Source organism: Chiloscyllium plagiosum, chromosome 44 (assembly GCF_004010195.1).
Source record: "Chiloscyllium plagiosum isolate BGI_BamShark_2017 chromosome 44, ASM401019v2, whole genome shotgun sequence".
NCBI classification, from domain to species: domain Eukaryota; kingdom Metazoa; phylum Chordata; class Chondrichthyes; order Orectolobiformes; family Hemiscylliidae; genus Chiloscyllium; species Chiloscyllium plagiosum.
The window spans coordinates 145,917-161,561 of record NC_057753.1 but is presented as its reverse complement, the minus strand read 5'-3'; the positions used below and the strand labels follow the sequence as shown (position 1 = coordinate 161,561).

Below are 15,645 nucleotides of genomic sequence, written 5' to 3'. Positions count from 1 at the left end.
CACGTACCACCCTCTGCGTGAAAATGTTGCTCCTTAGGTCTCTTTTATATCTTTCGAACCCTTTCAAGTTTCACAACATCTTTCCGATAGGAAGGAGACCAGAATTGCACGCAATATTTCCAGGCCCCTGGGACAGGAGGTCATGGTCACTTTGGGGATAGACATTGATGTTCTGAAGGACTTCCTCATTCGAGGATCAGAGGCTCCGAGCGGATGACTCTCACAGAAGGAGTGAGGCACTTGGTGCGGAAATCCACCAGAACTGCAGCCATTGGAGCTGCCGGAGAGGGTTATACTCGGCTGGACTGATCCCCCGCAGAGAGCTGGGAATGTTGTAGCCTTAATGTTTGTCAGGAAACCTTTCACCTTCAGCAAACTTAAAACTTTTCAATTTAACTATCCAGAGATTTCTGCACTTTGAGTCATAGAGATGTACAGCATGGAAACTGACCCTTCAGTCCAACCCGTCCATGCCGACCAGATATCCCAACCCAATCTAGTCCCACCTGCCAGCACCCGGCCCATATCCCTCCAAACCCTTCCTATTCATATACCCATCCAAATGCCTCTTAAATGTTGCAATTGTACCAGCCTCCACCACTTCCTCTGGCAGCTCATTCCATACACACACCACCCTCTGCGTGAAAAGTTGCCCCTTTGGTCCCTTTCCCCTCTCACCCTCAACCTATGCCCTCTAGTTCTGGACTCCCCCACCCCCAGGGAAAAGACCTTGCCTATTTACCTTATCCATTCCCCTCATGATTTTTATAAACCACTATAAGATCACCCCTCAGCCTCCAACCCTCCAGGGAAAGTGACACAGTGGCTCAGTGGTTAGCACTGCTGTCTCACAGTGCCAGGAACCCGGGTTCAATTCCAGCCACATTGTCCCCCACCCCCGCCTCCTCGCATCTGTGCGGGTTACCTCCAGGTGCTGCGGTTTCCTTCCACAGTCCAAAGGTGCGCAGGTTAGGGAGAGTTGGCTGTGCTAAATTGCCCCATAGTGTTCAGGGATGTATAAGTTAGGTGCATTAATCAGGGGTAAATGTAGAGTAATAGGGGTGGGGGGGATTGGGTCTGGGTGGGCTACTCTTTGGAGGGTCGGTGTGGACTTGTTGGGCCAAAGGGCCTGTTTCCACACTGTAGGGAGTCTATTAAAACAGTCCCGGCCTATTCAGCCTCTCCCTCTAGCTCAAACCCTCCAACCCTGGCTATGTCCTTGTCTTTATCACATCGCGCCTGACCCAAAGTGAATTTATTAAACAGCAATCGGTGGACGGGTCTGAATCGAGGTTTGCTCATCAACAGGAAAAGGTCCCTGTGCAGGGGATTTCCCTTGGAATCAAACAGCCCACACCCTGAAGGGGAGCAGTTCTCTCTCTCTCTGACTCTCATTTAATTTCACTCTGTCAGTTTCCAGTTCGGTTTCAGTTTCCTGTTCGGGGTCAGACGGAGGTGGGTTTTTCTCCTGGATCGAGCGTCACGAGTTCTCAGTTGCACAGGTACCTGAGCATCGAGGAACAGATCCAAACCATTGGACACAGGAGCGGAACTTAGGCCACTCGGCCCATCGGGTCTGCTCTGTCATTCAATCGTGGCTGATGAGTTTCTCAACCCCATTCTCCTGCTATCTCCCCATAGCCCTTGATCCCCTTGATACTCAAGAACCTATCTATCTCCGTCTTAAATATCCTCAGTGACCTGGCCTCCCCAGCCTTCCGTGGCAGTGAATTCCATAGATTCCCCACTGTCTGGCTGAAGACGTTTCTCCTTATCTCCATTCTAAAAGGTCTTCCCTTTACTCTCAGGCTGTGCCCTCGGGTCCTAAGGGAAACATCGTCCCAGCGTCCACTCTGTCCTGGCCATTCAGTATTCTGTCGGTTTCAATTAGATCAGCCCTCAACCTTCCGAACCCCATCGTGGATAACCCTCAAATGTTTCTCATACGTTAAGCCTTTCATTCCTGGGTCACTCATCGTGAACAAGAAACGTAGACGTTAAAGATTTGCCAGCTGTCTGTTTACCCCACTCCCAGCCTGCGGAGAGTTCCGAGTATTATTTATCCCAAGCCCCAATCCATATTTATTCTGGATTCGAATTGTGCAAATACATTTATTTTAGTCCCACTTCCTGAGGTTGGGAAAATGCTATTCCCCGTCCAAGATTAAATAAATCTCCTGCCTCAGCTTCTGTGGATCATTTCAGTGGAAATGTGTAGGCCTGGGCGCAAAGGTGGCTCCGTGGTTAGCGCTGTTGCCTCACAGCGGCAGGGACCTGGGTTCGATTCGACCCTCGAGGTGACTGCGCAAACGCCACACAGACAGTCACCCCCCCCCCCCCCCCAACCTGTGTCTACGAGGGTTTCCTCTGACAGTCTAACGATGTGCAGGTTAGGGTGGATTGGCCATGCTAATTTACCCACAGTGCCCAGGGATGTGCAGGTTAGGGTGGATTGGCCATGCTAAATTACCCACAGTGCCGAGGGATGTGCAGATTAGGGTGGATTGGCCATGCTAAATTATCCACAGTGCCCAGGGATGTGCAGATTAGGGTGGATTGGCCATGCTAATTTACCCACAGTGTCCGGGGTGTACAGGTTATGGTGGATGGGCTGTGCTAAATGACCCACAGTGCCGCGGGATGTGCAGGTTAGGGTGGATGGGCTGTGCTAAATTACCCACAGTGCCCTGGGATGTGCAGGTTAGGGTGGATTGGCCGTGTTAAATTGTCCCATAGTGCCCTGGGATGTGCAGGTTCGGGTGGATTGGCCATGCTAAATTGTCCCATAGTGCCCTGGGATGTGCAGGCTGGGCGGGTTAGCTGTGAGAAATGCAGTGTCACAGGGTCAGGGACGGGGGGGGAAGGTTTGGGTCTGGGTGGGATGCTCTTTGGAGGGTCGGCGTGGCCTCATCGGGCTGAATGGCCTGCTTCCAAGCGGTGGGGGTCCTACCATCGCTTGAGCACCGGCCGCGCTGGAATCCAAGTGGGAGAGAGGGGTCTGTGCAGGAGAAAGGAACCCTCCCACTCCAGCCATTGTCTGAGTGAACCCGACTCAGGCCCGAGGGCGACTCACAGCAGCAGGATCCAAGCCCACCCCCTTCCTCCAAGTCTTCACTTGTGTCCTCGCTGGTGTCTCAGTAGGTTAGATGAATGAATGAATGCTTTCCCACAGCGAGGGCAGGTGAACGGTTTCTCGCCCGTGTGAACCCTCTGGTGCCTCAGCAGGGTGGACGAATCATTGAAGGCCTTCCCGCACTCGGAGCAGGTGAACGGCCTCTCCCCGGCGTGGGCCCGCCGGTGCATGAGCAGGTTGGAGGCCTGAGTGAAGGTCTTCCCGCAGACGGCGCAGCTGAACGGCCTCTCACCGGTGTGCACCCTCCTGTGGTTGAGCAGGTGAGCTGACTGGGCGAAGGCCTTGCCGCACTCGGAGCAGGCGAACGGCCTCTCCCCGGTGTGGTCGCGCTGGTGCCGCAGCAGGTTGGAGGCCTGAGTGAAGGCCTTGCCGCACTCGGAGCAGGCGAACGGCCTCTCCCCGGTGTGGACCTGCTGGTGCCGCAGCAGGTTGGACGACTGAGAGAAGCCCTTCCCGCACTCGGAGCAGCTGAACGGCCGCTCCCCGGTGTGGACCCGCTGGTGTTTCAGCAGGCTGGAGGACTGAGTGAAGCCCTTCCCGCACATGGAGCAGGTGAACGGCCTCTCGCCGGTGTGAACGTTACGATGCGTTTCCAACGCAGACGAGAAACTGAACCCCTTCCCGCAGTCCCAACACTTCCACGGTTTCTCCATGGCGTGGGCGTCCTTGTGTATCTCTAGGCTTGATGATCAGTCACAAAGTCATCCATGCACAGAACCTCTGCACAATCTCTCCCTGAGGTGAACAGTGTTGCAATGTTTTCAGAATGAGCAACTGATTAAAGCTCTCCCCACAGTCAGGGCACTGGAACGCACCCACTTGTGTGTTTGTTTCAGTGCTTTCCCAGTTACCCAGCTGCTCAGAACAAGCAAACATTTCTCCTCCTCAATTCAAAGGCGGAAGCTATTCAGGTCCTGATGAATCGAGATGTTGCATTTGGTTTGAGAGTTCCATCTGCAAATCCTCTCCTTCAGATATCCTGCAAATGGAGTTTACAAAAGTTATCATTGTCAGGAAAGAATAGACATTGAGAACAGACAATTCTAGCTTCTGTGGATCGTTCTATCATTCCATAAAGAGCTGTAAATATCCATTACACTCACTCTCCCTCCATTCTCAGTTTGCTGTACATAATAAACACCCTGTCCATTTTTCTCGAAGTGCCAAGTCATCCTATTGACAGAACCTATAAGCTTCTTCCTGCCTTCAATGCAGATGCCTGTAAATAATCCTACAGGCTGCTCACCTATGTTTACGGTCTCGTGTAAAACTCAATTATACAGAGTACTTTATTAGTGAGGTGCTGGAAAAACACAGCAGGTCAGACAGCATCCGAGGAGCAGGAGAGTGGATGTTTTGGGCATAAGCTCTTCATCAGAAATGTGGCTTATGCCCGAAACATCGACTCTCCTGCCCCTCGGATGCTGTCTGACCCGCTGCGCTTTTTCAGCGCCGCACCTCTCAACTCTGACTCTCCAGCGTCTGCAGTCTGCACTTGCTGCAATGAGTGAGTGATCATGACCTGAAACTGTTTTCCCATGAGGATGGTGGACACAAAGGCCATTAATAATTATAAAGTGGAAACCAGGTTGGCACTTGACAAAAAATAGGTGGGCTACGGGAATATCAAGGGCAAATGGGACTGACTGTTTCTGCATAAAGAGTCAATATGGACACGAGCTTCAGAATGGACGCTTTCTGTACTGTAAAACACATCACTGAAATATATAATACAGCAAAAAACTGAAATAAGAGTATGATCGAGAAGATGCATTATTACAACAAGCATGTAATGCACATGGACCAGATAATAACAAAAAGAAATTGCCAATGAAACTCAGCAGGTCTGGCAGCATCTTCGGGAAGAAAAAAAAGAGTTAATGTTTCAAGTCGAGAGAGAGACACAGAGACGGACAGAGGCAGAGAGAGAGAGAGAAAGAGACAGAGACACACACACACACACAGAAAAGGCTATTAATCCCTGTAAGCACGAAAGAAAGTCTTGGACCAACCTTTCCAGAGTCTGTCTCCTCCCTGGATTCAATTCACTTAGGCTGGTGCCACCCAATCTAATTGAGTGTCAGCAAGAGAAATGGGAAAGAGGGTGTTGCACTCACTTGTTGGACAGTGGAAGGAAGTTGCAGTCTGGGGTAAAGCTCAACCTCCATTCAGAGAGACAGAGAAGGCGGCATCTTCAGGAGCTCATGGTCCAACATCCGCATTCAGACAATAGGGGGGGGGGGGGGGGTTCTGTTTGGCAGGGGGGCCAGTTCCATTGGTCAACTCCTCCACCGAGCGAACAATGGACCCTGGCGCACTATCGTATTGGTCAGCGGGAAAGCATGCGCGGTTTGTTCGCCTCTGCGACATATGCGCTCTCCCGGGACAGTGCTCTGGTCGAATGATCAAATGGTTTCTGTGGCGCGCGGCCTTGTGGGAGTTCCAGTCGCCATTACTGGCCTCGCCCCCCCCCATCGGCAAACACCCAGGACTCAAGAACTGCGGGGATTGGCGCATAGTGAACTTGACGCAAAGTAATCTTATAGAGGTTTATAAAATCATGAGGGGCTTGGATAGGGTAAATAGGCAAAGTCTTTTCCCAGGGGTGGGGGGAGTCCAAAACTAGAGGGCATAGGTTTAGTGTGAGAGGGGAAAGTTTAAAAGAGACCAAAGGGGCAACTTTTTCACACAGAGACTGGTGAGTGTATGGAATGAGCTGCCAGAGGATGTGGTGGAGGCTGGTACAATTGCAACATTTAAAAGGCATCTGGATGGGTTATGTAAATAGGATACGGGCAAAGTGCTGGCAAATGGGACTAGATTAATTTAGGTCGACATGGACAAGTTGGATCAGAGTCTGGTTCCTGTGCTGTACATCTCTATGACTCTGTGACATACAGGTAGTCACTGGATTTGTTTGTAACACCAAATTAGCACAAAACAGTTTGTTAACCTCAAGCGTAAGGATTTAGCTATTGTGTTTAAATAAATTGTTTTGCTTAATGTCGAGTAGTATGATCAATCAGATTGCAACTGGAACACAGTGCCTCGCATTTACCTTAGAAATAAGAAAAAGCAAGGTTCTAGGCTTACCTGCTCAGTATACTTTGAGGGGGTCTAGTCTGGTCTATAATAGTATCTGCAAGTTTGTTACTGACAGGACAAAGGTTGATTCTACATTTCTGATATTTACAGTAAGACTGTTTCAGTGTTTCTTGTATCAGGGGGACATAATTATTTTTTTCTGTTATGGGTGATAAGAGTTGTTCATTGTTGAAATTACGTTGGCAGCATCCAGAGAACTTCTACAGGGTTTGATTGCTACAGTAAGCAGATTGTAAAATGAAACATACGACCTATCAATTCAGGTCTCACTGTGGATTCAGGCTTGCCCAGTGTTATATTCAGCTCAGATCATGGCATGGCATAAAAGCCAGAGGGGAAATGAAAAAGAGTTTTTATTTCAGTTGTTGATGGGGCGTGGAGGCCATTTCCGACACCAGAATTCATTGCCCACCCCGAATTGCCCTGGAAAATGTGGTGGTGAGCTGCATTCTTTGACCACTGCAGTCCTTGGTGTAGGTACACCCATGATGCTGTCACAGTAAGAGATTTCTGGAATTTTGACACAGTGACACAGTGGAGGAAAATAATTCCAAATTGGGACGGCATGCAGCTGACACAGAAACGTACAGTTATTTCAATGGTTGCATCGGTTACAAATAACCACTCTCAGCTGTGAGTCAGAAGACTGGGGATTCAAAACCCACTCCAGAGGTCTGAAAATAGAAAGAGGAGCGACCATTTCTTGGATCAGACACTAATTGGTTGGCCCCTCTCTAGGGGACTTAAAAGATTTTCAAAGCCATCATTTCCCAGAAGAGCAGGGGAGTTCTGGCCAGTATTGTCCCTTGATGACTGAACAATAGAAAAGTTGTTAAATTGAAACAAGAGTAATGTGTGTACATGTTCTTTCTCTCTAAAAATGCAATTCATAAACTATATGTCTTCATATCTGCACCTTCCAGTGCACACATTTGTACAGCAGCCTGGTATAAACAATGCTGGACAGTTAAGTTGTCAGTCATCATTGAACTGGTGCATTCTCCATGGCAGTGTCTCTACCAATCCACTTGTTAATCAATTCGCACTCACTTCTCATCCAATATAAAATCATGTTTCCCTTTACATTGATAACCTTGCAAATGCACTGATGCATACAAGGTGAAAATTTTTCATAAAACGTGTCTCTTTTCAGCAAGCCTCTAAATTCTGAATAAATACAGACTCTCAATTTTGAACAATAACTTGGTGTTTGACATCATTTTGAATGCTTTTTGAAAATCCAAACACTATATCCTGAATTATTTGTTGATAAAAGCATGGTTAGTAAGTTTGTGGATGACACTAAGATTGCTGGTGTAGTGGACAGTGAGGGAGGTTATCTAAGATTACAGAGAGATCTTGATCAATTGGGTCAATGGGCTGGAGAATGGCGGATGGAGTTGAATTTGGATAAATCTAAGGTATTGCACTTTTTGTAAAATAAACAAGGGCAGGACTTATATAATTAAAAGTAGGGTCTTTGGTAGTGTTATAGAACAGAGACACCTCGGGGTTCAGGTACATAATCCTTTGAAGTTTGCATCACATATTGTCAGGATGGTTAAGAAGACATTTAGCATGCTCACTTTCATTGCTCAGACCTTTGCATGTTGCAGTTGTATAGGTCATTGATGAGGCCTCTTCTGGGCTACTGTGTCCAGCTCTTGTCACCCTGTTATAGGAAGGATATTATTATGCTGGAGAAGAAATTTATCAGGATGCTGCCAGGAATGGGGGATTGAGTTATGGGGATAGGCTGGGACTTTATTTTCACTGGAACGCAGGAGGTTGAGAATTGGCCTTATAAAATCATGAGGGGCAGAGAAAGATGCCTTTTCCGTAGGGTGGTCGTGGAACTCCCTGTGAGCTAAGTGAAAGCAAAGACAATCATTGGTAACAAAATAAAATTGGATGAATACTTGAGAGAATTGCAGGGTTATGGGGAGATACATTGGGGATAACTGGAGAGTCCTGCGGAGTTAGGATGGATTCGAGTTGTTGATTAAACTCCATCACTGGAAATACAGTCATAGAGGTATACAGCACGGAAACAGGCCCTTTGGTCCAACCTGTCCATGCCGACCAGATATCCCAGCCCAATCTAGTCCCACCTGCCAGCACCCGACCCATATCCCTCCAAACCCTTCATGTTCATGTACCCATCCAAATGCCTCTTAAATGTTGCAATTGTACCAGCCTCCACCACATCCTCTGGCAGCTCATTCCATTCACGTACCACTCTCTGCGTGAAAAAGTTGCCCCTTAGGTCTCTTTTATCGATATTCCAACAGTGGCCTAACCAATGTCCTGTACAGCCGCAATCTCCTAACTCCTGTACTCAATACCCTGACCAATGAAGGAAAGCAGACCAAATGCCTTCTTCACTATCCAATCTACCTGCGACTCCACTTTCAAGGAGCTATGAACCTGCACTCCAAGGTCTCTTTGTGCAGCAACACTCCCTAGGACTTTACCATTAAGTGTATAAGTCCTGCTAAGATTTGCTTTCCCAAAATGCAACTTGTGCAGAAGACCAGAAATAATTGAAAACGAAAATGAGAGAACCTTAAGTAAAAGTCAGATACACATTATAGGATACCAGACATGCTATTGTCTTGTGTTGATTTAGCGTTTAATAAAATTATATTCCTTTAAAAACAACAAAATTGTACTGGTGAACACGAGGAGGGTCATCCTTTGAACGAGACAAATAAATGTTACAAACTGTAGGAGCAAAAACGTGTCATTGTCCATCAGAAAGAGGCGGACACAGAGCAAAACCTTCCACAGTCTGCACTCTCCCTGCATTCACTTCCAGACAGAGAACCCGCACTGCGCAGCCCTCCAGCTGAGGACACTTTGCAAAACTCCCTCCTCCCAACCACGCAGTTTGAGTCCGAACAAAGCACAGGGTTTCACTTTCACTGAAACTTGCTCCTCTGTCCAATATCTGAGCATAAAACCCTTTATCCCCTCGCCCACGGGAAACACAGAGTTGTGGAACTGGAATCCTGTCTTTGTTTTATGAACTATATCAAGTTAAATTTATCCTTTCCATTCAAATACTGTTTCTCTGTTAACAAACGCTCTACTTATGATGAGATAATATTGTGACCCATTTGGAGTGGCACAGCGGTTAGCTCTGCTGCCTCACAGCGTTAGGGACCTGGGTTTGATTCCAGCCCCGGAGCGACTGTGTGTGTGGAGTTTGCACATTCTCCCCCTTATGTCGGTGTGGGGTTCCCCCGAGTGCTCCTGTTTCCTCTTACGCTCCAAAGATGTGCAGGCAGAAATTGGCCGTGCTAAATTACTCAAAGTGTTCAGGGATGTACAGGTTAGGGTGGATTGGCTATGCTAAATTACCCATAGTGCCCAGGGATGTGCAGGTTAGAATGGATTGGCTGTACTAAATTACCCATAGTGCCCAGGGATGTGCAGGTTAGGGTGGATTGGCCATGCTAAATTACCCAGAGCGTTCAGAGATGTGTAGGGGAATGGGTCTGGGTGGGTTACTCTTCAGAGGGTCGGTGTGCACTTGTTGGGCCGGAGGGTCTGTTTCCACACTGTAGGGAATCAAATATAATCTAATCTAAAGATGGGTACTGATAGTTATATACGGATGAGAGAAAGTGCCATCAGGGAAGGAATTCCAGGATTTTGACCCTACGACACTAAAGGAACAGTTTTGGAGCATGTGCAGACAAGTGGGGATTAAACATAGAACTGTACAGCATAGAAACAGGCCTTTCAGCCCACAATGTTGTGCCAAACATGATGCCAATTTAAACTAATCCTGTCTGCCTGCCCGTGGTCTTGTGTTTACCCAAAAGTCCCTTAAACCTCCCTCCACCCCCAATGTACATTCCAGACTCCTACCACTCTGAGTAAAAAAAAACTTGCCTCTCACAACTGCTTTGAACCCCCCACCCCCTCACTTTAAATGCACGCGCCCCAGTATCAGGCATTTCAACTCTGGGGAGAAAAATCAGTTGAGAATCGCATCAGGGCCAGCATAGAAATGTTGGGTGAGAAGAGCTTGTTCCTGTGTTGCACTCTTCCAGAGTCATGCAGCACAGAAACAGACCCTTGGGTCCAATCAGTCCATGCCAACCATAACCCCGAAGTAAACTAGTCCTCAGCTGCCTGCTCCTGGCCTGTATCCTTCCCAAACCTTTCCTTACTTGTCCAAATGCCTTTTAAATGTTGTAATGGTACCCGCATCCACCACTCTCCTGCAGAAGATCATTCCAGGTGTGAACCCTTCTATTCATTTCTCCCCTTTAAGCAGAGGACTGGGAGACCCCCAATTTCTGGCGTACTTCCTAACAAACAAATATTAAGCACTAGCTGCACTCATTGCGAATTTAGTTTCCCTTTTCTTGTTTTGTTCTCTGCTGGGATTATACCTCAGTGTCCCAGATGGTCAACCAGTGAGGGGGAGGCGGGAAATTGCCAGCCTTCGTTGACTGAAAGCTGTTAAAAGGGGAGAGAGGTTCTTCAGAATTCTTCACCCTCCCCTCTGACCGATCACCTCCATCCCCACCCCCATCCACACATTGTACTCTTTGCTACCTTCCCCCACCCTCCCCTCTGACCTATCACCTCCATCCCCACCCCCATTCACTTATTGTACTCTATGCTACCTTCTCCCCAGCCCCAACCCCTCTCCCATTTATCTCTCCACCCCGATGCTCCCTCCCTCCATTCCTGATGAAACATCGATTTTCCTGCTCCTCGGACGCTGCCTGACCTGCTGTGCTTTTCCAGCACCACTCTACTCTCGACTTTTCAGAGTTTTGCAAAGGGCTGGAGGGCGCAGTGTGGGCCGACTGCCCAGAGCAGACGCAGTGCAGGTTCTCTGCCTGGAGGTGAATGCAGGCAGAGTGCAGCCTGTGCAAAGTTTTGCTCTGTGTCCACCTCTTTCTGATTGACATAGTTTGGTGCCCTCAGTTGGAAACCTTCATTGATCTGAACGGTGTTCATGGGAGGAACTGCTCAGCAGAAATGGCAGCAGAGCTGGGGAGAGATGTCTTGCTCTATGGGAACAGGGAGATAAAACAGGAGAGCCTGGGATCCTAGCAGACACCCAGATATCACTGCCACCGTGTCGTCACTTCCAGAATGGAGAGACTGTCTTGCAAATCTTTTTATGTAGTTTTCAGCAACGTTACTATTGCCAATCGGATTTCTTTTTTGCAATCTACACGTCAATTACAATTACCTGTAATTACTGCTATTCACCCAACTGAAGCTCCCATTATTTCTTGTCTCACATTGTGGTTACTGTTTGTGGGCTGGTGGATCACTCTCTAAAAATGCCCTCCTCTGTGACAATACTATGAGATTTATTATGAGATGTATTTTGTCCTGGGTTGTTCTTTTTTAAAATCAGAGAGAGGTTTTGAGCCATAGGTCCCCAGCTGTCTGGTCCAAGCCGATAAGCAGCTTGTGAGATCCCTGGGTGTATTGTTTTTTTTTATTCAAGTGGGAACAATAGAGGCAGCTTGAATGGGTGGTGTCAGGCTCCCCACACAACCAGGGATTTAGTTTAGCTTTCAGTCATTTTTTGGGGGGGGGGGGGGGGGGGAAACTGCTACATCTCTCTCTGTTACACCTAAAAGCTTCCCTTCCTGCTATCGCATATTTATTTCACTGAATTTGCCTTTGCCAAGGGCGTGATTATGGCATGTTACTATATTGGAATAGTTGCTGTTCAATGGTTAAACAATCTATTGTTGTGTTCAGTTTTCCAATAAAGCAAAGTTATACCAATTTTTCTTTCTTCCCGCTGTATTTTAACCATAGAATAAGAATACGGTGTGGCAAAAGTGAGGACTGCAGATTGGAGTCGAGAGTGTGGTGCTGGAAAAGCACAGCAGGTCAGGCAGCATCCGAGGAGCAGGAGTATCGATGTTTTGGGTAAAAGCCCGAAACACCAACTCTCCTGCTGTTCGGATGCTGCCTGACCTGCTGTGCTTTTCCAGCACCACACTCCCAATTCAGAATGCAATGTGTTTTGCTTAAATCCAAGCAGTGTGACCAATTGAATTGCATTCAGAACACAGCATCTTCTACTTTACCTTTAAATAAGAAGAGGCTTCGGGTCCAGGCTATCTCCTTGACAAATCTGAAGGGGGCTTGGTGTGGTCCACAGCAACATCCAGAATCTCCCACCTTCTGCATTCAACACGCAAGAGTCTTAGGTCATGGAGCTGTACAGCACAGAAACAGACCCTTCAGTCCAACACCCATCCATGCTGACCAGATATCCTAACCTAACCTAGTCCCACTGGTGCTGGGCTCCAAACTGCAGAGCTCACTTTCGAGACCTTGGAGTTCATAGTTCCTAGAAATTGGATGGAGTTGCATGTAGACAGGATAGTGAAGAAGGCATTTAGTATGCTTGCCTCAGTGCATTGAGTAAAGGAGTTGGGAGGTCGTGTTGCAGCTGTACAGGACATTGGCAAAGCCACTTTTGGAATACTGCATGCTATGGGAAGGATGTTGCAAAACTTGAAAGGGATCAGAAAAGATTTACAAAGATGTTGCCAGGCTTGCAGGGTTTGAGCTACAGGGAGAGGCTGAATAGTGTGGGGCTGGTTTCCCTGGAGCATCGGAGGCTGAGGGGTGACCTTATAGAGGTTTATAAAATCATGAGGGGCATGGATAGCGTTGATACACAAGGTCTTTCCCTGGGGTGGGGGAGTCTAGAACTCGAGGGCATAGGTTTAGAGTGAGAGGGGTAAGAGTTAAAAGCAGACTAAGGGGCAACTTTTTCACACAGACGGTAGTGCGTGTACGGAATGAACTGCCAGAGGAAGTGGTGGAGGTCTGTACAATTACAACAGGTACCTGGATGGGTACAGGATAGGAAGGGTGTAGTGGGATATGGGCCAAATGCTGGCAAATAGGACTAGATTATTTTAGGATATCTGGTCGGCATGGATGAGTTGCAGTGTTTCCGTGCTGTACATCTCTATGACTGTTTGACCAGCCCTGCGGTCTCTAATGTGTTAAGCGTGTGCAAATTAATTTGAAATTAATATAACCTACACCTCCCAGTACTGCCTGTCACTTAGTGACACAATACCAATGAAACAATGCAATATTTCCAGTCCCGAGAAAGTTTATAGTTTCTAACAATACTGGTCACTACTCCTTCTAATGCACAACATCAGAGATTTGACATCAGAGGCTGAGCAAAAGTCACAAATATAGCACAGGGGATAGCAAACTCAACCAAGTGAAGCTCGCTATCACTGCATTCACTACACCCTGGAATCAAAACATTCAATGACCCTCAAATCAAAATTGCCCAATTGTCCCCAACCAGATCTTGGATGCCAAGTTTGAGAACACTTTAAAAAAATAACCATTTATTATTAATCGTGTAACCAAGCAGAACACAGAAGAAAAAGTCATCTATTTAATATCCGTTAATCAAGAATCCAATCTACTTTGACCAGAAGTCCCCACTCTCTCCCGCTTTTCACTGTACCCAGGTACATGTGACAATAATAAATCAGATCAAATCACACACTCACTTCTTGAAAAGACTCAGAGATGGTCCTCAAGAGACTTCCTATTTTGTTATGAATCTACCTGATGATAATCCTGGGGAAAAAAAAAAATCAGATCTCAGTGTGGAACCTGGACAGACAGACCATAAGTTTTATTTCTGAGATTGATGGATAGTTACCAAACAGATCCACGCCTGACTGCCAATTCCTCTACCAAAGCAACACAGGTTCATCGTAATCAAGCAAAGAAAAACAAGAGGCTTTACATAAATGCCAATTTTGAAAGATCTCAACGTAAACAGCACAGGAAAGGTTCAACTGGTCTCCACCAACACCCTTGAGCTGTTCAAGGAGAGGTGGGTGCTGCAGAGAACAGAGTGTATTATTTCCCCCTCCTACTCTATTTTGATTTAATCCCTGCCCTCCCCTTCACTGTTTGATCACGGTTTGATATGAAGGGCACTGCTTGTCACTGGCCACTCAGGTGTTTCCTTTCTTCCTGGTGGGGGAAGTGGAATAAAGATTTGTACACCTCGTGTCTTCTACCGTGTCTCACACCTGCACACACACAGCATGGGTGCTGGGGAAAAATAAGCAGTTCCACAGTTAGGCTGTAGTGTAAAACAAAATTAACAGGAGCATCAGGGGTTCTGTTAAAAAAAATTCAACCCATTTCCCAGCAACATCCTTGACAGATGCTCAAGCCAAGTGAAGCATCACTCTTATCTTAATGTGAGGATTCCTTCCTCAAATGAGCCTTTCCAGTTTTGATGACCTGGAGATGTTTTTCCAGTTCGGAGGACCCGGATTCCGTTTTGGTTCCGACAGCCAGGAGACTTCTGCAAACTTCTCCCAACCAGGTGGTTGCAATGACAGCAGACTGACATCCCGTTTGGATGACACTCTGAACTTTCTCTGAACAAAAAGCTGATTCTTCTAAACACATACTGCTCGTGGTCTCGGACTGTCTCTCCTGTTTTATATCATAAAATCCTCATTGAAAACACTTCATCAATTAACTCCACAGGTACCTGCTCAACGCATCAAATTAAGACACATGCCTTCGATGATGACAAAACACAGAAACAGACCCTTCGGTCCAACTCGTCCATGCTGACCTGTGACGATATTATGCTTTAAGAGCTATATTTGAGGTCTTTTGTTTTAAAAAGAAAGTTCTAACATAGGGGCACTGAGTCATTTATTTGAATCCAATTTATTTGAGACCTTGGGGTTTCTTTTTAAAAGGGTTGGAACAATAGAAGCAGCCTGAATGGGTGGGGTCAAGCTCCCCCAGAGTCAGGGCTGTTGAGTGTTAGTTTTTCGGTAGCAGTTGTTGGGGTCTTGAAGCTGGGGTTTGGAAGTTGCAGTACACCTCTCTCTCTTCTCTTCTCTCTCTCAGATTTCTCTTGTTTTTTTATCCTCCTGCACTGGTGAAGTGCCTGTGAGACAATCTATTTTACAGAGTTTGCCTTTCGCCAAGGAGTTGAATATGGGATGTTACTATAATGGAACAAATGCTGTTTAGCAGGTAAATCATCTATTATTCTGTTAAGCTTTCCTACAGTGTTAAGTTATTCCAATGTGTTCTTTCATTCACTGTATTTTAACGTAGTGGATGAATAAAGTGTGTTTTGCTTCAAGGTTGGCTGTTTGACCAATCGAATTGAATCCGGAAAGCAACGCCAGGCACTTGCCTTTATAATCAGAGAAAGTTCAGATCGAGGCTATCTTCTGAATATACTTTGAGGGGGTTTGGTCTGGTCCATAACAGGCCAGACATCCCAATTTGACCGGCTCCCATTTGCCAGCACTTGGCGCATATCCCTCCAAACCCTTCCTATTCATATACCCATCCAGATTCCTCTTAAATGTTGCAATTGTACC

At 47.0% G+C, this 15,645-nt stretch overlaps 1 protein-coding gene across 1 annotated transcript in view; it reads right to left on the bottom strand.

The window, feature by feature from the left end:
* LOC122543615 (zinc finger protein 208-like) overlaps positions 1 to 15,645 on the bottom strand; it is a 234,057-nt gene that overhangs the window by 212,982 nt on the left and 5,430 nt on the right. Inside the window, exon 4 of the mRNA XM_043682443.1 lies at positions 3,116 to 3,780. Within this exon, the coding sequence (XP_043538378.1) occupies positions 3,116 to 3,780 (665 nt within the window). The remainder of the gene's footprint in view (positions 1 to 3,115; positions 3,781 to 15,645) is intronic.